This window comes from Hyla sarda, chromosome 6 (assembly GCF_029499605.1).
Source record: "Hyla sarda isolate aHylSar1 chromosome 6, aHylSar1.hap1, whole genome shotgun sequence".
In the NCBI taxonomy this organism is placed as follows: Eukaryota; Metazoa; Chordata; class Amphibia; order Anura; family Hylidae; genus Hyla; species Hyla sarda.
The window spans coordinates 304,719,705-304,746,118 of NC_079194.1; the positions used below are offsets into that span (position 1 = coordinate 304,719,705).

Sequence of the window (26,414 nt, forward strand, 5' to 3'; positions counted from 1 at the left end):
CTCCTCCATAGTGGGGTCCTTCTGGGTCTCCTCCATAGTGGGGTCCTTCTGGGTCTCCTCCATAGTGGGGTCCTTCTGGGTCTCCTCCATAGTGGGGTCCTCCAGGGTCTCCTCCATAGTGGGGTCCTCCAGGGTCTCCTCCATAGTGGGGTCCTCCAGGGTCTCCTCCATAGTGGGGTCCTCCAGGGTCTCCTCCATAGTGGGGTCCTCCTGGGTCTCCTCCATAGTGGGGTCCTCCTGGGTCTCCTCCATAGCGGGGTCCTCCTGGGTCTCCTCCATAGCGGGGTCCTCCTGGGTCTCCTCCATAGTGGGGTCCTCCTGGGTCTCCTCCATAGTGGGGTCCTCCTGGGTCTCCTCCATAGTGGGGTCCTCCTGGGTCTCCTCCATAGTGGGGTCCTCCTGGGTCTCCTCCATAGCGTTTCATTTCATTTAAATGTGGACGGATAGTTCGCTCTGACACTGATGCTCCCTGAGCCTGCAGGACAGCTTGAATATCTTTGGAACTTGTTTGGGGCTGCTTATCCACCATTAGGACTATTCTGCATTGACACCTTTCATCAATTTCTCTCTTCCGTCCACGCCCAGGGAGATTATCTACAGTGCCATGGGTTGTAAACTTCTTGATAATTTTGCGCAAGGGAATAAACATGTTACTGCAATCCTTGGTCTTGTGATGTAGAAGGAAACAGTTTGTATCTGGAGTCAGAAAATCCTTAGTGCAGTGTACAGTAAAGTGCTGCTTAAATCATCACGATGGGTCACATGGTAGATACATCCCATATTATTGGTACCATGCACCATTGGAACATAGCACAGTATATGTATAAGTATATAGTAAGTGTATATAGTATATGTATAAGTATATAGTATATGTATAAGTATATAGTAAGTGTATATAGTATATGTATAGGTATATATAGTAAGTGTATATAGTATATGTATAGGTATATAGTAAGTGTATATAGTATATGTATAGGTATATAGTAAGTGTATATAGTATATGTATAGGTATATGGTAAGTGTATATAGTATATGTATAGGTATATGGTAAGTGTATATAGTATAGGTATATAGTAAGTGTATATAGTATATGTATAGGTATATAGTAAGTGTATATAGTATATGTATAAGTATATAGTAAGTGTATATAGTATATGTATAGGTATATGGTAAGTGTATATAGTATATGTATAGGTATATGGTAAGTGTATATAGTATATGTATAGGTATATGGTAAGTGTATATAGTATATGTATAGGTATATGGTAAGTGTATATAGTATATGTATAGGTATATGGTAAGTGTATATAGTATATGTATAGGTATATGGTAAGTGTATATAGTATATGTATAGGTATATAGTAAGTGTATATAGTATATGTATAGGTATATAGTAAGTGTATATAGTATATGTATAAGCACTGGGCTGTGTTCCCTGTTTACTGTCTCTGCTGTCAGTCACGTACAATTATTACTCAGCAACATTAACAGCCCCCCCCCCCCAAAATCACAGGAAGCGGAGAAATGTCAGCGCTATGGTTTAGTCATGTGAGGAATGCGACTGATGGTTTATGTATTCACCATAGCAGAGAATGTAGTCATCAACATGTCCTTCACTCAGAGAATGCTTGAAATAGGACTTTATAGCTTTCCTGTATTATACCCCAGAGCTGTACTCACTATTCTGCTGGTGAGGTCACTGTGTACATACATTACATTACTTATCCTGTACTGATCCTGAGTTATATCCTGTATTATACCCCAGAGCTGTACTCACTATTCTGCTGGTGAGGTCACTGTGTACATACATTACATTACTTATCCTGTACTGATCCTGAGTTATATCCTGTATTATACTCCAGAGCTGTACTCACTATTCTGCTGTTGAGGTCACTGTGTACATACATTACATTACTTATCCTGTACTGATCCTGAGTTATATCCTGTATTATACCCCAGAGCTGTACTCACTATTCTGCCGGTGGGGTCACTGTGTACATACATTACATTACTTATCCTGTACTGATCCTGAGTTATATCCTGTATTATACTCCAGAGCTGTACTCACTATTCTGCTGGTGAGGTCACTGTGTACATACATTACATTACTTATCCTGTACTGATCCTGAGTTATATCCTGTATTATACTCCAGAGCTGTACTCACTATTCTGCTGGTGAGATCACTGTGTATATACATTACATTACTTATCCTGTACTGATCCTGAGTTATATCCTGTATTATACCCCAGAGCTGCACTCACTATTCTGCTGGTGAGGTCACTGTGTACATACATTACATTACTTATCCTGTACTGATCCTGAGTTATATCCTGTATTATACTCCAGAGCTGTACTCACTATTCTGCTGGTGAGGTCACTGTATACATACATTACATTACTTATCCTGTACTGATCCTGAGTTATATCCTGTATTATACCCCAGAGCTGTACTCACTATTCTGCTGGTGGGGTCACTGGGTACATACATTACATTACTTATCCTGTACTGATCCTAATTTATATCCTGTATTATACTCCAGAGCTGTACTCACTATTCTGCTGGTGAGGTCACTGTATACATACATTACTTATCCTGTACTGATCCTGAGTTATATCCTGTATTATACCCCAGAGCTGTACTCACTATTCTGCTGGTGAGGTCACTGTATACATACATTACTTATCCTGTACTGATCCTGAGTTATATCCTGTATTATACCCCAGAGCTGCACTCACTATTCTGCTGGTGTGGTTACTGTGTACATACATTACATTACTTATCCTGTACTGATCCTGAGTTATATCTTGTATTATACTCCAGAGCTGTACTCACTATTCTGCTGGTGTGGTCACTGTGTACATACATTACATTACTTATCCTGTACTGATCCTGAGTTATATCCTGTATTATACTCCAGAGCTGTACTCACTATTCTGCTGGGGAGGTCACTGTGTACATACATTACATTACTTATCCTGTACTGATCCTGAGTTATATCTTGTATTATACTCCAGAGCTGTACTCACTATTCTGCTGGTGAGGTCACTGTGTACATACATTACATTACTTATCCTGTACTGATCCTGAGTTATATCTTGTATTATACTCCAGAGCTGTACTCACTATTCTGCTGGTGAGGTCACTGTGTACATACGTTGTATCATTCGTGTTTACTATAGGAAAAAAAATGATGGAACTAATAAGAGAGAAAAAACTCTAAAATTTAAAAAACATCCTAAATTAAATACCAAATGTCCCGAAAATTTGTCACGTATGTGGCCCCTACCAATTCTCAGTACCCCTCCCCAACATTATAAACAACTTTATACAATTAATCTGAGGGTTTTTTTTGGAGCCCAGGACTTTAGGCCAAAGGATGAAATAGGAAATAATCAGATTTGGGACTTTTTATGATATTTTTTTTCCTCTTTTGTTTTCTATTTGTGATGTTGAATCTTTTACAAAATAATTGAATTTCCCTTTGTGGAAAATTCCCTTCTTATTCCAGAAACGGGGATCGGGGACTTGTTGTATATACAAGAAAATCCACATCTGTTTGCAGGAATTTGACATGGAGAATCTCCAAAGTCACAGCGAGCTGCGGAGCGACCGCTAGTGGGAATTCAGGGGCCACGGTAGGAATGTGGTGAGCGCTCGCGGCCGGCGTGCATGTTCTCAGACGCTTCCTTCCTTCTCGTGTAGATGAACTGGGCGCTCTCATCTTCTTATCATGTCAGGGATTGTTCTCCGTTCCTGCCGGGTGTTAGTGCATCCAAACATTTTGTCCTCCCGCTCTAAATACATGCCCTGCTGGTCTCTCTTTTTTTCAGAGGGTTTGTTCATCCAGAGCTTCCTAGTTCAGAAGTAGAATAGTAGAAGTTCAGTGAGGAGTAACACCGTATCGGAGACCAGGAAATGTGCAACAAACCGGAAATCAAGTCCAGGGGACCAGAACATCACAGATTGGTGCCGATAAGTCATGTTGTCTCCAGTTGCATCTTACGTCTTCTGAGAGCTCTCCCATACTGGAGGACTGAGCCAACAGTGCCTAAAGGAGAACTCCCTAATATAGAATGACTGAGCCAAAGCCTACAGTGTCTAGAAGAGGTATCTCTTATATAGGATGAGAGCCTACAGTGCCAGGAGGAGAACTCCCTAATATAAGATGACTGAGCCAAAGCCTACAGTGCCAGGAGGAGAACTCCCTAATATAAGATGACTGAGCCAAAGCCTACAGTGCTTAGCGGAGAGCTCCCTAATATAGGATGACTGAGCCAAAGCCTACAGTGCCTAGATGAGAGCTCCCTAATATAGGATGACTGAGCCAAAGCCTACAGTGCTTAGCGGAGAGCTCCCTAATATAGGATGAATGAGCCAAAGCCTGCAGTGTCTAGAGGAGATCTCCCTAATATTGGATGACTGAGCCAAAGCCTACAGTGCCTAGAGGAGAGCTCCCTAATATAGGATGAATGAGCCAAAGCCTGCAGTGTCTAGAGGAGATTTCCCTAATATTGGATGACTGAGCCAAAGCCTACAGTGCCTAGAGGAGAGCTCCCTAATATAGGATGACTGAGCCAAAGCCTACAGTGCTTGGCGGAGAGCTCCCTAATATAGGATGACTGAGGGGAAGCCTACAGTGCTTAGCGGAGAGCTCCCTAATATAGGATGAATGAGCCAAAGCCTGCAGTGTCTAGAGGAGATTTCCCTAATATTGGATGACTGAGCCAAAGCCTACAGTGCCTAGAGGAGAGCTCCCTAATATAGGATGACTGAGCCAAAGCCTACAGTGCTTGGCGGAGAGCTCCCTAATATAGGATGACTGAGGGGAAGCCTACAGTGCTTAGCGGAGAACTCCAATAATATAGGATGACTGAGCCAAAGCTTCCAGTGCCTAGAGGAGAGCTCCCTAATATAGGTTGACTGAGGTAAAGCCTACAGTGCCAAGAGGAGAGCTCCCTAATACAGGATGACTGAGGTAAAGCCTACAGTGCCTAGAGGAGAACTCCCTAATATAGGATGACTGAGCCAAAGCCTACAGTGTCTAGAGGAAAGCTCCCTAATACAGGATGACTGAGGTAAAGCCTACAGTGCTTAGCGGAGAGCTCCCTAATATAGGATGACTGAGCCAAAGCCTACAGTTCCTAGATGAGAGCTCCCTAATATAGGATGACTGAGCCAAAGCCTACAGTGCCAGGAGGAGAACTCCCTAATATAAGATGACTGAGCCAAAGCCTACAGTGCCTAGATGAGAGCTCCCTAAAATAGGATGACTGAGCCAAAGCCTACAGTGCTTAGCAGAGAGCTCCCTATATAGGATGACTGAGCCAAAGCCTACAGTGTCTAGAAGAAAGCTCCCTAATATAGGATGACTGAGCCAAAGCCTACAGTGCCTAGAGGAGAGCTTCCTAATATAGGATGACTGAGCCAAAGCCTACAGCGCTTAGCGGAGAGCTCCCTAATATAGGATGACTGAGCCAAAGCCTACAGTGTCTAGAAGAAAGCTCCCTAATATAGGATGACTGAGCCAAAGCCTACAGTGCCTAGATGAGAGCTCCCTAATATAGGATGACTGAGGGGAAGCCTACAGTGCTTAGCGGAGAACTCCAATAATATAGGATGACTGAGCCAAAGCTTCCAGTGCGTAGATGAGAGCTCCCTAATATAGGATGACTGAGGTAAAGCCTACAGTGCGTAGATGAGAGCTCCCTAATATAGGATGACTGAGGTAAAGCCTACAGTGCCAAGAGGAGAGCTCCCTAATACAGGATGACTGAGGTAAAGCCTACAGTGCCTAGAGGAGAGCTCCCTAATATAGGATGACTGAGCCAAAGCCTACAGTGTCTAGAGGAGAGCTCCCTAATATAGGATGACTGAGCCAAAGCCTACAGTGTCTAGAGGAGACTTCCCTAATATAGGATGACTGAGCCAAAGCCTACAGTGCCTAGAGGAGAACTCCCTAATATAGGATGACTGAGCCAAAGCCTACAGTGCCTAGAGGAGAGCTCCCCAATACAGGATGACTGAGGAAAAGCCTACAGTGCTTAGCGGAGAGCTCCCTAATATAGGATGACTGAGCCAAAGCCTACAGTGCCTAGAGGAGAGCTCCCTAATATAGGATGACTGAGCCAAAGCCTACAGTGCCAGGAGGAGAACTCCCTAATATAGGATGACTGAGCCAAAGCCTACAGTGCCTAGAGGAGAGCTCCCTAATATAGGATGACTGAGCCAAAGCCTACAGTGCCTAGAGGAGAGCTCCCTAATATAGGATGACTGAGCCAAAGCCTACAGTGCCTAGAGGAGAGCTCCCTAATATAGGATGACTGAGCCAAAGCCTACAGTGCCTAGAGGAGAGCTCCCTAATATAGGATGACTGAGCCAAAGCCTACAGTGCCTAGAGGAGAGCTCCCTAATATAGGATGACTGACGTGAAGCCTACAGTGCTTAGGGGAGAACGCCAATAATATAGGATGACTTAGCCAAAGCTTCCAGTGCCTAGAGGAGAGCTCCCTAATACAGGATGACTGAGGTGAAGCCTACAGTGCCTAGAGGAGAGCTCCCTAATATTGGATGACTGAGGTGAAGCCTACAGTGCCTAGAGGAGAGCTCCCTAATATAGGATGACTGAGCCAAAGCCTACAGTGCCTAGAGGAGAGCTCCTTAATATAGCTTCCCTGTAGGGAACTATTAGGCTATTGGCTATTTGGTTGAGCGTTAGGAGCATGCGCTCCAATAATCAGGGATCCAGAATTCTGTGATTTTAAATCACACGTGTATATTTAGTTTTTTGTCATATTTTTTTAAATTTTAAGAAAAACAATGAAGAGAAGTTTTATACAAAACAAGTTAAGGGGTTCCCTAGTTGGGAATTATTAGTCCCGGAGGGTGAGAGCCCTGATGGGAATTTGAAAGAGTTTGAAAAGTTGGATTGTAAACCCTGGGAGTCCCCTTTGGGAGATTTGGTTATAAGAGGGTGCACTTCAGGCACACGCAGTTCTTCTGCATTTACCCTATAACCAAGTCCAGGGGACCCTTCTTGTTGGGACCAGAACATGACAGATTGATGCCCGATGAGTTCTCGTTATGTATGTTTATGGAGTATTGCTGGCTATGCTGAGTCTTCCGTCCGCGTCTCGTGAGGAATGTGTAAGCGTTCTCAGATCTCCGGCATGGTGCGCTTAGTAAACATCCAGCAGAAAATGTCACCGACAGATAAACAAGTCAGTGGTGATGTACATGGCGCTCTTAGAATTCCTTTGACTTCGGGGGAGGCGGCAGCGATGGCGATCACACCTGGTACGGATTATCCCTGTATTATTCCTGCAGGAGGTAAAGGCACAAACTGGTGAAATATAAATAGTGAGAGGACGATATGTGCAGGACACGGGAATAGATGTCGTCTCTCTTATGTTTCCATTTTAATACCTTTGTTTCATGTCTGTTACATAAAGAAAGGGTTAGACATCGGCTCCTCTGGACCGTAGATGTAGTGTCGGGCCCCAGTGATCTGCGGATCCAGGGTCAGACGGAATCATCTATTTGCAGCTTTTCTTTGATGTCTGATCCGCAGTAATAATAATAATAGAACAAAGCGTTAGATCCCTTGTTGTGGCCATCGGCGGTGACCTTCCATGTGTGATTGTTCTGCCGGCGCTGACTGTCCTGGCCCTGATCCTGCACACGGAAATCCTGACCGCTAAATAGAAATCACCTCATCTGTAATGGAGCTTCATCCTTCACCCTGAACAAGACTTGCGTTATCGTTCTATCTATCTATCTATCTATCCCATATCTATCTATCTATCCCATATCTATCTATCCCATATCTATCTATCTATCCCATATCTATCTATCCCATATCTATCTATCCCATATCTATCTATCTATCCCATATCTATCTATCTATCCCATATCTATCTATCCCATATCTATCTATCCCATATCTATCTATCTCATATCTATCCATCCCATATCTATCCATCTCATATCTATCCATCTCATATCTATCTATCTAGCAATCCAAAAAAGCAGCACACAAAAAATGTGGTAAAAAAGGTGTATTTATTCCATTAATCCAGTGCAAAATTCTGGAGAGCAACGTTTCCGCGGCCTCTCGCCGCCATTGATGGCGGAGAGAGGCCGCGGAAACGTTGCTCTACTGAATTTTCCACTGGATTAATGGAATAAATACACCTTTTTTACCACATTTTTTGTGTGCTGCTATTTTGGATTGCTACTACAAGTGGAGCCCAAACCCAGGCACCCGCATAGCGTGCACCTGCTACAGAACAAATTTGAGGTCGTGCTGCTCTTCTTGGATATATCTATCTATCTCTCTATCTATCCATCTCATATCTATCTATCTATCTATCTCATATCTATCTATCTCATATCTGTCATCTTACATAATTTTTGTTCCATTGAATAAGTAAATACAGCATTTCTCTATCCAGGATAGGTAGCTTTCTATTGCGCAGTGGGTACGGCCCTGCAGACCGGTGTGTACAGGCTCTGACAGGTGCCCTATAAATGCCGTCCTTTAATCTCTATAGACAGACATGTGCTGTAGAAGATCTGGTGACTGTCACCCTGCGCTCTCCTCGGAGGTCACCTTGTCATCACCTCCCTGTCCTGCTCGCTCGGCCCCAGCATCACAGGTTGCCAACACAGTAGCCAAATTCACATGTGAGTTCCAAGCTACGTCTAGGACAGAGCTTCCTAGTTACCCTGGGGGAACACTGCACCTACTAGACCTGTCACTTTTCCATTAGGGAAGATTCATGTTACTTTAGCTGCTAAGAAAAACTTTACAAAGCAGTGAACGTGTGTACAAGGTCCTAGTGCTGGACAAAAACTATAGACCTGACAGCGAGCCCCGTTGGGCAGCACTGGACAATGGGGGTCTCCAGGAATGTAATCAATTTTCTGGGTTTCCCCTCCAGAAATAAAGTTGGGAATCACTTTTCTTGGACAATAATGCAGATACATTGTAGAGATTGTTCACCATAAATTGTGTAAACGGATACATTGTTTCTAAATAAAAGGATAAAGGGGCTTCCATTTTACAAGCTTCAGCCTACAAGAAAATATCAGAGCAAAAGTATTTATCAATGGCTTCGTGCGTTGGGGCCAAGTCAAAATAGCCTTACAGAAGCCTTCAGTGTCTATAGGAGAGCTCTACAATGTATAATGATAGCCGGAGCCTACTGTGTCTAAAGGCGAGCTCTACAATGTATAATGACAGCCGGAGCCTACTGTGTCTATAGGAGAGCTCTACAATGTATAATGACAGCCGGAGCCTACAGTGTCTATAGGAGAGCTCTACAATGTATAATGACAGCCGGAGCCTACAGTGTCTAAAGGAGAGCTCTACAATGTATAATGACAGCCAGTGTCTATAGGAGAGCTCTACAATGTATAATGACAGCCAGTGTCTAGAGAAGAGCTCTACAATGTATAATGACAGCCGGAGCCTACAGTGTCTATAGAAGAGCTCTACAATGTATAATGACAGCTGGAGCCTACAGTGTCTATAGGAGAGCTCTACAATGTATAATGACAGCTGGAGCCTACAGTGTCTATAGGAGAGCTCTACAATGTATAATGACAGCCGGAGCCTACTGTGTCTAAAGGAGAGCTCTACAATGTATGATGACAGCCGGAGCCTACAGTGCCTAAAGGAGAGCTCTACAATGTATAATGACAGCCGGAGCCTACAGTGTCTATAGGAGAGCTCTACAATGTATAATGACAGCCGGAGCCTACAGTGTCTATAGAAGAGCTCTACAATGTATAATGACAGCCGGAGCCTACAGTGTCTATAGAAGAGCTCTACAATGTATAATGACAGCCGGAGCCTACTGTGTCTAAAGGAGAGCTCTACAATGTATAATGACAGCCGGAGCCTACAGTGTCTATAGAAGAGCTCTACAATGTATAATGACAGCCAGAGCCTACAGTGTCTATAGAAGAGCTCTACAATGTATAATGACAGCCAGAGCCTACAGTGCCTAAAGGAGAGCTCTACAATGTATAATGACAGCCGGAGCCTACAGTGTCTATAGGAGAGCTCTACAATGTATAATGACAGCCGGAGCCTACAGTGTCTATAGAAGAGCTCTACAATGTATAATGACAGCCAGAGCCTACAGTGCCTAAAGGAGAGCTCTACAATGTATAATGACAGCCGGAGCCTACAGTGCCTAGAGAAGAGCTCTACAATGTATAATGACAGCCAGAGCCTACAGCGCCTAGAGAAGAGCTCTACAATGTATAATGACAGCCAGAGCCTACAGTGTCTATAGAAGAGCTCTACAATGTATAATGACAGCCGGAGCCTACAGTGTCTATAGGAGAGCTCTACAATGTATAATGACAGCCAGAGCCTACAGTGCCTAAAGGAGAGCTCTACAATGTATAATGACAGCCGGAGCCTACAGTGTCTATATAGGAGAGCTTTACAATGTATAATGACAGCCAGAGCCTAGAGAAGAGCTCTACAATGTATAATGAAAGCCGGAGCCTACAGTGTCTGTAGAAGAGCTCTACGATGTATAATGACAGACAGAGCCTACAGTGCCTAGAGAAGAGCTCTGCAATGTATGACAGCCGGAGCCTACAGTGTCTATAGGAGAGCTCTAAAATGTATAATGAAAGCTGGAGCCTACAGTTCCTACAGGAGAGCTCTACAATGTATGACAGCCGGATCCTATAGTGCCTAAAGGAGAGCTCTACAATATAGGATCACTGAGCCATAGCCTAAAGTGGCTAGAGGAGAGCATTCTGATACCAGGTGACTGAGTCTACAATGTATGACAGCCAAAGCCTACCGTGCCTAGTGGAGAGCTCTACAATGTAGGTTGAGAGGCGGAGCCTTCGGTGCTTAGAGGAGAGCTCTCTGAAACTTGACTACTGTGCTGAAGCCTACAGTGCCTAGAGGAGAGCTCTTTGCTACAGGACAACTGTTCCAAGGTTTTCAGTGTCTAGTGGAGAGCTCTCTAAGGTAGGATGACTGAGCCAAAGCCTACAGTGTCTAGAGGAGAGCTCTATGATGTAGAATGATGAGCCATGACCTACAGTGAGTTGAGGAGAGTTCTCTGATACTAGATGACTGTGGCGAAGCTTATATTGCCTAGAGGAGAACTCTACAATGTATAATGACTGAGCCGTAGTCTACAGTGCCTAGAGGAGAGCTCACTGATACCAGATGACTGAGCTGAAGCCTACAGTGCCTAGAGGAGAACTCTACAATGTAGGATGGCTGAGCCGAAGCTTACAGTGCTTAAAGGAGAGCTCCTTAATATAGGATGACTGAGGTGAAGCCTACAGTGCCTAGAGGAGAGCTCCCTAATAAAGGATGACTGACGTGAAGCCTACAGTGCCTAGAGGAGAACTCTACAATGTGGGATGGCTGTGCCGAAGCTTACAGTGTCTAAAGGAGAGCTCCCTAATATAGGATGACTGAGCCAAAGCCTAGAGGAGAGGTCCCCAATATAGGATGACTGAGCCAAAACCTACAGTGCCAAGAGGAGAACTCCCTAATATAGGATGACTGAGCCTACAGTGCCTAGAGGAGAGGTCCCCAATATAGGATGACTGAGCCAAAGCCTACAGTGCCAAGAGGAGAACTCCCTAATATAGGATGACTGAGCCTACAGTGCCTAGAGGAGAGGTCCCCAATATAGGATGACTGAGCCAAAGCCTACAGTGCCAAGAGGAGAACTCCCTAATATAGGATGACTGAGCCTACAGTGCCTAGAGGAGAGGTCCCCAATATAGGATGACTGAGCCAAAGCCTACAGTGCCTAGAGGAGAGCTGTAACTGGACACCTTGTGTCTTCTTCTCTTTACCCTTGAGATGGTTTCAGATATCTGGTTTAGAGAATTAACCATTGCAAGTTTTATTTGGAAAGATTTGGTGATGATTTCCTTCTTCAAATTAACAAGGACGACCCCTGGTCTCTTGCGGTGTATGGTGCTCGGAGCCTCACTACAATGTATACAGTAGGGTTTAGTTTGTTTTTTAAATGAAATTTTTGTATGCCACAGGAATTCATCATGGACATAATGCCGAGGAGGGTGCAGACCTGAGATATATGATCAATTAGTATTTACTGGGGGTGAGTGACCTCTCCAAGTCCAGACACCAGTAATGTCCTCCAGGAACTTCCTTTATAGACATTCCAGGGTCCTCCAGACATATATCAGGAGCTGTGTACATTCTACTGTAACTATGAGCAGGGGAATTACAAGACCTCATGTCTTACATGAAAGAGACTGGCCCTGTGGACAATATTGGTGACTGGTGCTTTGTGTCCTGCCCTTTAGATATCTCCTCATTCTCTGCAGATCATCTCTCTGTATGTATCGTTGTCGACCTTGTTTGTAGGTCAGTGTTTCCCAACCAGTGTTCCGCCAGTTGTTGCAAAACTACAACTCCCAGCATGCCCGGACCGCCAAAGGTACTGTGTGAGCAGAAATGAAAGAAACTGCAACAGCAAGGAAAGGGTTACACTAAGCACTAAAATGCTGCTTTTTGACAAGTTAAGGCAGTGTTTTCCAACTAAGTTGCCTCCACTGTTGCAAAACTACAACTTCCAGCATGGCTGGACAGCCAGCGGCTGTCCGGGCATGATGGGAGTTGAAGTTTTGCAACAGCTGGCGGCACACTGGTTGAAAAACACTGACCTACGAACATGGTCAACAATGTCGTTACAGACAGAGAGATAATCTGCAGAGAATGAGGAGATATCTAAAGAGCAGGACACAGCACCAGTCACCATTATTGTAATGCTGGAAGTTGTAGTTTTGCAACAGCTGGAGGCGCCTTGGTTGGAAAACACTGCCTTAGCTTGTCAAAATCAGCATTTCAGTGCTTAGTGTAACCTTTTCCTTGCTGTGACAGTTTCTTCAATTTCTGCTCACACAGCACCTTTGGCTGTCCGGGCATGCTGGGAGTTGTAGTTTTGCAACAGCTGGAGGCACACTGGTTGGGAAACACTGTTGTAGGTGAAGGATCTGCAGTATACACACAGGAGGGGACGAAGGGAACGCCTTGTGCTGCTCGTTCAGGTCTCTGTTGTGTTTTTGTGCGATCTCTGATCTGACAGATGAGATTGTGGCCGGTATCACCCGGACTCTCTCAAGGTTTCCAGTGGAATGTGAACAAAGGTAGAAGCAGCCAGAGACGTGTGGATCAAGAGAAAGAAGATGACGGAAACATCTGACACAGAATACCAAGAATGGGGATTTTATAGATCAAAACATAAAATAAGAAAATGATAATCAAAGCTGTAATTGTTATGACTTAATATCTTTTATTTGCTATTTTTTTTAATACAAAATAAGAGTGTTGGCTGATATCAGTCTTATGTGATGTAAATGGAGATTATCAGGGGAGCGGCTGATATCCGTCAGAACATATTACGGGACAGCAGTGTTATAACAAGAGCTCCACAACACCCACCATTCATATATAATTACATTTCATTATTTGGTTCCTTTATGGGACCATGGGGGGAGAGAGGAAAAATTGGACGGGTCAGGTCAGGGTTTTGGTAACTTCTGTACGATCTTCGTCCTTGTGCCTCCAATCATATCTTCCTTCTCTTGGCTTCGATCATATCATCCTCCTCGTGGCTCCTAGATGATCTTACTTCTTTCGGCTTCTCTCAGGTCTTTCTCTTTGTGGTTCCTTTAAGAACTTTATCTCAGTGGCTTCAGATCTTTCTTCTAGTTGCTCCTATTCGTTTAGGACCCCTTTTAATGATGTCAACCTTGTCTGGCAGCCCCTTATCTCTCCTTTACTGACACCTGCTGGCGGAGCTTGGCGCCACAGATTCTTACTTGTCAGTATGGTCAATAGATGTACACTGTTGAAGTAACCCTCCTCCTGATGTTACCTTCTTCTTATTTTGCCCTGTGAGAGGCAGTAACTCCTATACCCTCTTCATCCTGGTGGCTCATTCATATGTGATCTTCATCCTAGAGGCTACGATGGGATTTTCGGCCTGGTGACTCCTATATAATCTTTTGTCTCATGGCTCCCATCAGATCTACCTTCTCGTGACTCCTTTATGATCTTTGTCCTGGTGGCTCCATTCAGATCATTCTATGGTGGCTCCATTCAAATCATTCTATGGTGGCTCCATTCAGATCATTCTATGGTGGCTCCTACCAGATCATTCTATGGGGGCTCCATTCAGATCATTCTATGGGGGCTCCATTCAGATCATTCTATGGGGGCTCCATTCAGATCATTCTATGGGGGCTCCATTCAGATAATTCTATGGTGGCTTCACTCAGATCTTTCTATGGTGGCTCCATTCAGATCATTCTATGGTAGCTCCATTCAGATCATTCTATGGTGGCTTCACTCAGATCATTCTTTGGTGGCTTAATTCAGATCATTCTTTGGTGGCTCCTACCAGATCATTCTTTGGTGGCTCCTACCAGATCATTCTTTGGTGGCTCCATTCAGATCATTCTTTGGTGGCTCCATTCAGATCATTCTTTGGTGGCTCCATTCAGATCATTCTATGGTGGCTCCATTCAGATCATTCTATGGTGGCTCCATCCAGATCATTCTATGGTGGCTCCATTCAGATCATTCTATGGGGGCTCCATTCAGATCATTCTATGGGGGCTCCATTCAGATCATTCTATGGGGGCTCCATTCAGATCATTCTATGGTGGCTCCATTCAGATCATTCTATGGTAGCTCCATTCAGATCATTCTTTGGTGGCTTAATTCAGATCATTCTTTGGTGGCTCCTACCAGATCATTCTTTGGTGGCTCCATTCAGATCATTCTATGGTGGCTCTATTCACATCATTCTATGGTGGCTCCATTCAGATCATTTTATGGTGGCTCTATTCACATCATTCTATGGTGGTTCCATTCAGATCATTCCATGGTGGCTCCTATCAGGTCTTCCTCTTCGTGGCAGCGGTGGGGTCTGTGATTTTGTCTCTGGTCTCCCCAGATTTCCTGTCCTGCTTTGTGTCTCTTTGGGCCCCTGGTCTCCTCTGTAAACTCGCGGGGCCGAGCTTCAGGTTCTCACCGCTCGGCTCCATCCATCCTCCGTCCTCCATTATTGCTGACAGCCTCCATGTCTGTGTCTGATCCTCTGCCATGAATTCACGGCTAATGATGACTTGTAGACAATACTGGGTTATGGAGACGAGCGCTGGCGGATTATCATTCCTTCACGGAATGTGACACAGCAGCTTCGCGCTGATCCTGACAGATTATTTTCTGATTGTCTGAGATTTGTAGGAATTTACTCCATAAACGTCCTGAGGATCTGACTGTGCAGAACGTCTAAATGGGTCACACGGGCCATCATTATTATTTACAAAAAGTAATAAAACAAAACAAGAAACGTGTTCTCCAGGTCAGACATTTAGTCTGACCTGGAGAACACGTTTCTTGTTTTGTTTTATTGGTTTTTGTAAATAATGATTAAAATCTTCTATTGTTTAGTGTATCCAAATGTTATACAAGCCTATGTGTCTCCATGGTTACAGACTACAAACAAACCCTGTGTAGTCTGATCCTGCAGTCGTTTTTCTCCCTCTATTACTTTATGTAGGTTTTTTCCCCATCATCTTCTCCGCTGCGCACGATTACAGTTACGTGAAAATGAGCACGGAGCTCGGGAACGGCACATGCCCAACGCTGATCACTGCCAAAATGTGTCATACGGTTACAGACCTGGCATCGGCAACAATATAGTCTCAGTAACGACAGTAAAAACAGAATCGTAAAAATATCAGCAGCGCGTCTTACTGGCTGCCGAAGGAACTACGTGATCCTGTAGAGAATATGTAATGTATGTACACAGTGACCCCACCAGCAGAATAGTGAGTACAGCTCTGGAGTATAATACAGGATATAACTCAGGATCAGTACAGGATAAGTAATGTAATGTATGTACACAGTGACCCCACCAGCAGAATAGTGAGTACAGCTCTGGAGTATAATACAGTATATAACTCAGGATCAGTACAGGATAAGTAATGTAATGTATGTACACAGTGACCTCACCAGCAGAATAGTGAGTACAGCTCTGGAGTATAATACAGGATATAACTCAGGATCAGTACAGGATAAGTAATGTAATGTATGTACACAGTGACCTCACCAGCAGAATAGTGAGTACAGCTCTGGAGTATAATACAGGATATAACTCAGGATCAGTACAGGATAAGTAATGTAATGTATGTACACAGTGACCCCACCAGCAGAATAGTGAGTACAGCTCTGGAGTATAATACAGTATATAACTCAGGATCAGTACAGGATAAGTAATGTAATGTATGTACACAGTGACCTCACCAGCAGAATAGTGAGTACAGCTCTGGAGTATAATACAGGATATAACTCAGGATCAGTACAGGATAAGTAATGTAATGTATGTACACAGTGACCTCACCAGCAGAATAGTGAGTACAGCTCTGGAGTATAATACAGGATATAACTCAGGATCAGTACAGGATAAGTAATGTATGTACACAGTGATCTCATCAGCAGAATAGTGAGTACAGCTCTGGGGTATAATACAGGATATAACTCAGGATCAGTACAGGATAAGTAATGTATGTACACAGTGATCTCATCAGCAGAATAGTGAGTGCAGCTCTGGGGTATGATGTTGCTCAGGATCTGGGTGGTTGTTGGGGGCTATACGGTGTAGTCACTTAGTATTAGTCACCGGCTCTGGGTTCCTTTCTATGTGACTTGTTGCCGGAGGGTTTTCTAGGTCACCTTGGCGAGATCCCGTCTTCTCCTCCGGACGGTGGATGAGGTTTTGGCGCTTTGTGCCTCATTTTTCTCATTTCTGAGTGGAATTCGTTGGCCTCGTTGCTGCTGTGAATGATTCTCGTATGGATCATAAAATCTTTTTGGGCAGCTGTGAGATGCAGCCCCGGGGGGAATTCGGAAATGAAGAGTTGTAGGAAGATCCAACAACCCTGAGATAAACACGTTTCGTGTAACCCTTTCATGGAGCTGCGGTGCCAGACAATACACTCCACTGCGGGCAGGTTTGGCTCCGGCGATGGCCAACAATCACACGTGCGCCGCTGATCTCCGCTCGGATCTATCGCCACTCCTTGTCTTCTGCAGAGATTTTACTTTATGGCAGTGGTTTCCAACCAGGGTGCCTCCAGCTGTTGCCTGCTGGGAGTAGTAGTTTTGCAACATCTGGAGACACCCTGGTTGGAAAACACTGGTCTAAAAACCACCCTGGAACTGAGATATTGGAGGAAGTTTCCCAGCATGCTCTTACACACACACGGACTCACCAGCTGTTGCAAGACTAGAACACCCAGCATGCCCTGACAGCCCTAGACTTTCCAGCTATTGCACTACTACAAGTCCTAGCATGCCCTGACAGCCTTTTGCAACAGCTAAAGCTCCACTGTTTGGGGAACATTAGTATAGAATAGTGTTTCCAAAGCACGGTGCCTTCAGCTGTTTCAAAACTACAACTCCCAGCATGCCCGGGCAGCCAAAGGTGCTGTGTGAGCAGAAATGGAAGAAACTGCCACAGCAAGGAAAAGGTTACACTAAGCACTGAAATGCTGATTTTGACAAGCTAAGGCAGTGATTTCCAACCAACACGCCTCCAGCTGTGGCAAAACTAAAACTCCCAGCATGACAATAATGGTAACTTGTGGTTTGTGTCCTGTCCTTTCGATATCTTCCTCATTCTCTGCAGATCATCTCTGTCTGTATCGACATTGTCACCCATGTTTGTAGGTCAGTGTTTCCCAACCAGTGTGCCGCCAGCTGTTGCAAAACTACAACTCCCAGCATGCCCGGACAGCCATTGGCTGTCCGGGCATGCTGGGAGTTGTAGTTTTGCAACAGCTGGAGGCGTTTTGGTTGGAAAAAACTGCCTTAACTTGTCAAAAAGCAGCATTTCAGTGCTTAGTGTAACCCTTTCCTTGCTGTTGCAGTTTCTGCTGGCAGTTTTAATTTTGCAACAGCTGGAGGCACCCTGGTTGGGAAACACTGGTCTAGAACAACCCTGGAAATTAGATTCCTGTGTAATGATCTCCACTCAGTGTCTGCGCTGGGATATCTTTAGTAATTGCAACAATTTACGATAAACGATGATGTCGGCGATAAGTGTGTAATAGCCAGAAATGACCTTTATTCCCATCAAATTTATCTACAAAGGTTTTTTTTCAGATGAAGCGCGGATTGGATTATCACATTTCCTTTCCCACATCATGGCGCATTTTTTGGGGGTTGGAAAAAAAAATTAAGATTAAAGCGTTTCCCCCACCCCTTTCAACATCCCCTCCCCAATCCCTTTGTAAAATACACACTCATTTACAAATTTCTTACATTTTGTCTGGGAAAGCTGGGTGTCAACCATCGTCCACTGCGATGATCTTTTTGGTAGGTCATAGACTCCTGGTGTTGAGAGGTCTGGGTCAGACAGTGGCACAGAGTATTTAAAGGGGTACTCCGGTGAAAAACTGTTTTTGTCATACCAACTGGCTCCAGAAAGTTAAACAGACTCCTAAATTACTTCTATAAAAAAAATCTTTATCCTTCCAGTACTTATCAGCTGCTGAAGTTGTGTAGTTCTTTCCAGTCTGAACACAGTGCTCTCTGCTGACACCTCTTTTTGTCTCAGGAACTGTCCGGAGCAGGAGTGGTTTGCTATGGGGATTTGCTCCTATTCTGAACAGTTCCTGACATGGACAGAGGTGTCAGCAGAGAGCACTGTGGTCAGACTGAAAAGAACAACACAACTTCAGCAGCTGATAAGTACTGGAAGGATTAAGATTTTTTAATGGAAGTAATTTATAAATCTGTTTAACTTTCTGGAGCCAGTTGGTATGAAAACATTTTTTTTTCACTGGAGTACCCCTTTAAGGAGAGGATTTTGCTGGTCTAATGAGAGGTCACAGGATGAGGATAACAGGGTCCACAGCAGTACAGAGTATTTCAGAGCAGCTGTTTGCTGGCCTTTCAGCGACTCTTAGTAATTCTCATTTCTTCCCTTCAGGACGGTATTACGGGTCTTGATGACGATGTTTTGGGGTCAGTTGTGCCAATTGTAATGCTGGGTGTCCCCTCACGACGAACACAAAAACTCTGCATTCATCATCTTTTTACATTTGTTTTACCAGTATGTACTATAATTCTGAGACAGTTCCCGGCGGGTTTCACTGTGTGTGTTTTCAGCAGGGGGTCTTCCTTGTGTCCTGCAGTGGTCGGTGTACATATAATTCTTGTGTTTTATAGTAATGTTTACTAAAGTCGCTGACACATTGCAGCAGCCCTCCTGCGGGTCTATGTCTTGACATCTTTCTTTTCTCCGCAGTTTTGTCAGCCGGGGGGATGGCAGCTTTCTCGAGAGCGAAAACAACCTACGTTCTTCGTTGTGGTGTTGACGGATATCGACTCGGACCGTCACTACTGCGCATGTCTGACCTTCCATGAGGCCGAAATCAACCTGCAGGTGAGATCCAGATACATTGTGACAAATATTTGGGTACATATTGGGCATTAGATACTAGGGATCGACCGATATTGGTTTTTTAGGGCCGATACCGATAATCGGTGCAGGTTAGGGGCCGATAGCCGATAACTTATACCGATATTCCGGTATAAGTTATCGGCTATTTAACCCCCTGCGACACCGCTGCAGAGCATTGATTTAAAGCGGGCGCTTTAAATCAATGATCTGCAGTGGCTTTTGCGGGACCATAGGCCGCCGCCGACACCCGCTTCTCTCCCCCTGCCTGTCAGTGTGGTCCGGGCCATCCATCCATCGCTCATGTAGTGTCCGGGGGCGTTCCGGGTGGAGAGTGAACCGGTCCGGGCTGTCCTTCTTCTCCGGGGGTCATCTTCTCCACTCCGGGCGGGCTCCGGCCTAGTACGCTGCATAGACGCCGCTGCGCAGTGACGCCCGTGCGCAGCGACGCACCTGACGTCACGGCGTAGCGGCGTCTATGCAGTGTACTAGGCCGGAGCCTCCCCGGAGTGGAGATGACCGCCGGAGAAGGACAGCCCGGACCGGACACTACATGAACTATGGATGGCCCGGACCACCCCCATTACGGGTAAGTTAAATTTTTTTATTGACTCGGAGGGTGGGGGAGGGGCCTTACCGGTATAGCGGTATGGGCAAAAATCCATACCGGTATACCGCCCAGCATCACGGTGGGGGGTGCGACGCAGTGCGGTGGGTCGTGGGTGCGGTGCGGCGGGTCGGGGGGGTGAGGGCATTATCGGCTTATCTGCAAGATAATTGCAGATACCGTTAATGCCCAAAATCGTGATTATCGGCCGATAATATCGGCCATACTGATAATCGGTCGATCCCTATTAGATACATTGTGACAAATATTTGGGTACATATTGGGCATTAGATACATTGTGACAAATATTTGGGTACATATTGGGCATTAGATACATTGTGACAAATATTTGGGTACATATTGGGCATTAGACACATTGTAACAAATATTTGGGTACATATTGGGCATTAGATACATTGTGACAAATATTTGGGTACATATTGGGCATTAGATACATTGTGAGAAATATTTGGGTACATATTGGCTATTAGATACATTGTGACAAATATTTGGGTACATATTGGGCATTAGATACATTGTGACAAATATTTGGGTACATATTGGGCATTAGACACATTGTAACAAATATTTGGGTACATATTGGGCATTAGATACATTGTGACAAATATTTGGGTACATATTGGGCATTAGATACATAGTGACAAATATTTGGGTACATATTGGGCATTAGATACATTGTGACAAATATTTGGGTACATATTGGGCATTAGATACATTGTGACAAATATTTGGGTACATATTGGGCATTAGACACATTGTAACAAATATTTGGGTACATATTGGCATTAGATACATTGTGACAAATATTTGGGTACATATTGGGCATTAGATACATTGTGACAAATATTTGGGTACATATTGGGCATTAGATACATTGTGACAAATATTTGGGTACATATTGGGCATTAGATACATTGTGAAGGATCTTTGGAGACATCTTGGCCGTTATTAGATACGTTGTTACCTCCGTAACGCACCCACCGCGCTGTGACTAAGAATTCTTGGCGGTTTCTTGGCTGATTCGATAAATTACACAATACATGATTCTAATCTTAGTTCCCCACGAGACCCCGGTGTTTGCCGTTACGCCCCGGACCCCGCAGCCGTCACCCGTCCTGACACTGGAGATTATTTATATATTTTGTAATAAAAATAAACCTGGAATTTGATTGGTTCTTCTTCTCGCTTTGTCTTCTCCCCCGCACGAGTTCACGGATCGTTTGGAAAAATCTCCTCAGAATTTTTGGAGAGATAACGCCTCTGTGACCGCGCGTCCGGCATTACTAATGTCTCCTAATCCTCTATAAGTGGCTGTGAGATCATGTAAACACCATGAAATGAGTCCTCGCCCCCATATTTACTGATATGAAGGATTTGGCGCGAGGAGCGGAGGTCACACGGCTGGAATTCCATTCATCAACCAGTAAAGGCCATAATGTCATTCCTGAACATTTATATTCATATATAGCCTACATATAAGGTGCAGGTCACATGACATCTGTATAGATTCTACCTATAAGGTGCAGGTCACCTGACCTCTATATAGATTCTACCTATAAGGTGCAGGTCACATGACATCTATATAGATTCTACCTATAAGGTGCAGGTCACATGACCTCTATATAGATTCTACCTATAAGGTGCAGGTCACATGACATCTATATAGATTCTTCCTATAAGGTGCAGGTCACATGACCTCTATATAGATTCTACCTATAAGGTGCAGGTCACCTGACCTATATAGATTCTTCCTATAAGGTGCAGGTCACATGACCTCTATATAGATTCTACCTATAAGGTGCAGGTCACCTGACCTCTATATAGATTCTTCCTATAAGGTGCAGGTCACATGACCTCTATATAGATTCTACCTATAAGGTGCAGGTCACCTGACCTCTATATAGATTCTTCCTATAAGGTGCAGGTCACATGACCTCTATATAGATTCTACATATAAGGTGCAGGTCACATGACATCTGTATAGATTCTACCTATAAGGTGCAGGTCACATGACATCTGTATAGATTCTACCTATAAGGTGCAGGTCACATGACATCTATATAGATTCTACCTATAAGGTGCAGGTCACATGACATCTGTATAGATTCTACCTATAAGGTGCAGGTCACATGACATCTATATAGATTCTACCTATAAGGTGCAGGTCACATGACCTCTATATAGATTCTACCTATAAGGTGCAGGTCACATGACCTCTATATAGATTCTACCTATAAGGTGCAGGTCATATGACCTCTATATAGATTCTACCTATAAGGTGCAGGTCACATGACCTCTATATAGATTCTACCTATAAGGTGCAGGTCACATGACATCTATATAGATTCTACCTAAAAGGTGCAGGTCACATGACATCTATATAGATTCTTCCTATAAGGTGCAGGTCACATGACATCTATATAGATTCTTCCTATAAGGTGCAGGTCACATGATATCTATATAGTTTCTTCCTATAAGGTGCAGGTCACATGACCTCTATATAGATTCTACCTAAAAGGTGCAGGTCACATGACCTCTATATAGATTCTACCTATAAGGTGCAGGTCACATGACATCTATATATATTCTACCTATAAGGTGCAGGTCACATGACCTCTATATAGATTCTTCCTATAAGGTGCAGGTCACATGACATCTATATAGATTCTACCTATAAGGTGCAGGTCACATGACCTCTATATAGATTCTTCCTATAAGAGTGGCCGCCATGGTGCCGTCATTGTCTTTCCCTAAGGTGGGTGGCACTTGGGGTTCTCCATCCATCCTTCAGTCCATGCCAGTAAAGCGCCCCCCGCTGGTCCGGAGGGTCCTAAGCCCCTTCTGAGTTTTTTTTTATGAAGCTTTCCTAACCTACTAATCCCCATCTTCTGACCCCGGGTCCCAGGGGACTTTACATAACTGCGCAGCTGTGTCTGATTCCTGGGCGCCCGTTCAGCGCGATTTATCCACAATAACCCCAATTAGTTTTATCTTCTCTATTTTATCTCATTTCAAGTCTGAAATATTTTTCTTGCTCCATATTACGAGCTGAATGTGAAGATACGGCCCAGATGATGCGATCTGATTTCCGCGCTGGCTGCGCTCGCCATGATCTGCACAGCAGCCGCCAGTGTATGGGGTTTCCACTTTACATTTTTGCAACATCATTTTAGCAGCAGAAAATCTGCAGCATTTATATAGTACATGTGAACATACTGTGAAACATTCCAAACAACGTGTCTCCAGCTGTTACAAAACTGCAATTCCCAGCATTACCGGACAGCCTTAAGATTTGTGAGTGCAGCTCCGGAGATGAGTGGAGGAGAAGACTTGATATAACGGCAGAATAGTGAGTACAGCTCTGGAGTATAATACAGGATATAACTCAGGATGAGTACAGGATAAGTAATGTAATGTATGTACACAGTGACCCCACCAGCAGAATAGTGAGTACAGCTCTGGAGTACAATACAGGATATAACTCAGGATCAGTACAGGATAAGTAATGTGATGTATGTACACAGTGACCTCACCAGCAGAATAGTGAGTACAGCTCTGGAGTATAATACAGGATATAACTCAGGATCAGTACAGGATAAGTAATGTAATGTATGTGCACAGTGATCTCACCAGCAGAATAGTGAGTGCAGCTCTGGAGTATAATACAGGATATAACTCAGGATGAGTACAGGATAAGTAATGTAATGTATGTACACAGTGACCCCACCAGCAGAATAGTGAGTACAGCTCTGGAGTACAATACAGGACATAACTCAGGATCAGTAGAGGATAAGTAATGTAATGTATGTACACAGTGACCTCACCAGCAGAATAGTGAGTACAGCTCTGGAGTATAATACAGGATATAACTCAGGATCAGTACAGGATAAGTAATGTATGTATACAGTGACCTCACCAGCAGAATAGTGAGTACAGCTCTGGAGTATAATACAGGATATAACTCAGGATCAGTACAGGATAAGTAATGTGATGTATGTACACAGTGACCTCACCAGCAGAATAGTGAGTACAGCTCTGGAGTATAATACAGGATATAACTCAGGATCAGTACAGGATAAGTAATGTATGTATACAGTGACCTCACCAGCAGAATAGTGAGTACAGCTCTGGAGTATAATACAGGATATAACTCAGGATCAGTACAGGATAAGTAATGTAATGTATGTATACAGTGACCTCACCAGCAGAATAGTGAGTACAGCTCTGGAGTATAATACAGGATATAACTCGGGATCAGTACAGGATAAGTAATGTAATGTATGTACACAATGATCTCACCAGCAGAATAGTGAGTACAGCTCTGGAGTATAATACAGGATATAACTCAGGATCAGTACAGGATAAGTAATGTATGTACACAGTGACCTCACCAGCAGAATAGTGAGTACAGCTCTGGAGTATAATACAGGATATAACTCAGGATCAGTACAGGATCAGTAATGTAATGTATGTACACCGTGACCTCACCAGCAGAATAGTGAGTACAGCTCTGGAGTATAATACAGGATATAACTCAGGATCAGTACAGGATAAGTAATGTATGTACACAGTGACCTCACCAGCAGAATAGTGAGTACAGCTCTGGAGTATAATACAGGATATAACTCAGGATCAGTACAGGATAAGTAATGTAATGTATGTACACCGTGACCTCACCAGCAGAATAGTGAGTACAGCTCTGGGGTATAATACAGGATATAACTCAGGATCAGTACAGGATAAGTAATGTAATGTTTGTACACAGTGACCTCACCAGCAGAATAGTGAGTACAGATCTGGAGTATCTCTCATAGACTGCGACACCTTCAGCACCTAGGTCACCATTAGGCTTTGTCTGATCACATGACCTCGCCCGTCTTGTCTCTGATAGATTCCTCCTGTACGTTGTTTCGGTGAAGGAAACATTTTTGGCTTGTCCCCCCGGTGAGGTAATGTAGGGCTGATGGGCGATATGACAGCCACCATTTTTTTTCATTAATAAGAAGAATTATTTGCCAAATGTTAAATTTGGCGCGGTTGTGTTGTCGATCTCTGTCAGTTTATACATACAATAGCCCAGTGTTTCTCTTACAGCATTCCTGTGTGAGATTCGGCCCCATCATCCTTATGTCATCCGCGCAGCGAGCGGACTGGCCTTAGGATACATAAACAATGTGATTTCCGGAGCGCGACCTTCTGTTTATTGGGCTCTTACCGCTAATCAATCATAAACAGGCTTCATCGTGATTGACGTCCCTGGCATGGACAACATGCCTGAGGCTCCAGGAGACCGGATTACAATAAGGATCGGCGCCACTCAAGGATTTTTCAGCCTTTTTCAGCTTTCATCCATACGGCGGGGATCAAAAGTTTGGGCACCCCAGGTAATAATTTGTATTAATGTACATAAAGAAGCCAAGGAAAGATGGAAAAATCTCCTAAAGGCATCAAATTACAGATTAGACATTCTTATAATATGTCAACAAAAGTTACATTTTCTTTCCATCATTTACACTTTCATAATAACAGAAAACAAAAAAATGGCGTCTGCAAAAGATTGGGCACCCTGCAGAATTAATAGCATGCACTGCCCCCTTTGCAAAGCTGAGACCTGTCAGTGTCATGGATTGTTCTCAATCATCATCTGGGAAGACCAGGTCATGTCAATCTCAAAGGTTTTAAATGCCCAGACTCATCTGACCTTGCACCAACAATCAGCACCACGGGTTCTTCTAAGCAGTTGTCTAGAAATCTGAAACTGAAAATAGTTGACGCTCACAAAGCTGGAGAAGACTATAAGAAGGTAGCAAAATGTTTTCCGATGTCAATATCCTCTGTTCAGAATGTAATTAAGAAATGACAGTCATCAGGAACAGTGGAAGTTAAAGCAAGATCTGGAAGACCAAGAAAAATATCATACAGAACAGCTCGCAGGATTGTGAGAAAAACAATTCAAAACCCATGTTTGACTGCACAATCCCTCCAGAAAGATCTGGCAGACACTGGAGTTGTGGTACACTATTCCACTATAAAGAGATACTTGTACAAATATGGTCTTCATGGAAGAGTCCTCAGAAGAAAACCTCTTCTACGTCCTCACCACAAAAATCAGCGTTTGAACTTTGCAAATGAACATATAGACAAACCTGATGCATTTTGGAAACAAGTTCTGTGAACCGATGAGGTTAAAATTAAACTTTTTGGCTGGAATGAGCAAAGGTATGTTTGGAGAAGAAGGGGAACAGAATTTAATGAAAAGAACCTCTGTCCAACTGTTAAGCATGGGGG

General features: G+C 43.9%; 1 protein-coding gene across 1 annotated transcript in view; it reads left to right on the forward strand.

Annotated features, from left to right (window-relative positions):
• The window catches only part of SBF2 (SET binding factor 2), a gene marked incomplete in the record, with an annotated part of 222,584 nt that overhangs the window by 13,162 nt on the left and 183,008 nt on the right, over positions 1–26,414 (forward strand). Inside the window, 2 exon segments of the mRNA XM_056528207.1 lie at positions 19,028–19,078; positions 19,346–19,483. Coding sequence (XP_056384182.1) covers positions 19,028–19,078; positions 19,346–19,483 — 189 coding nt within the window.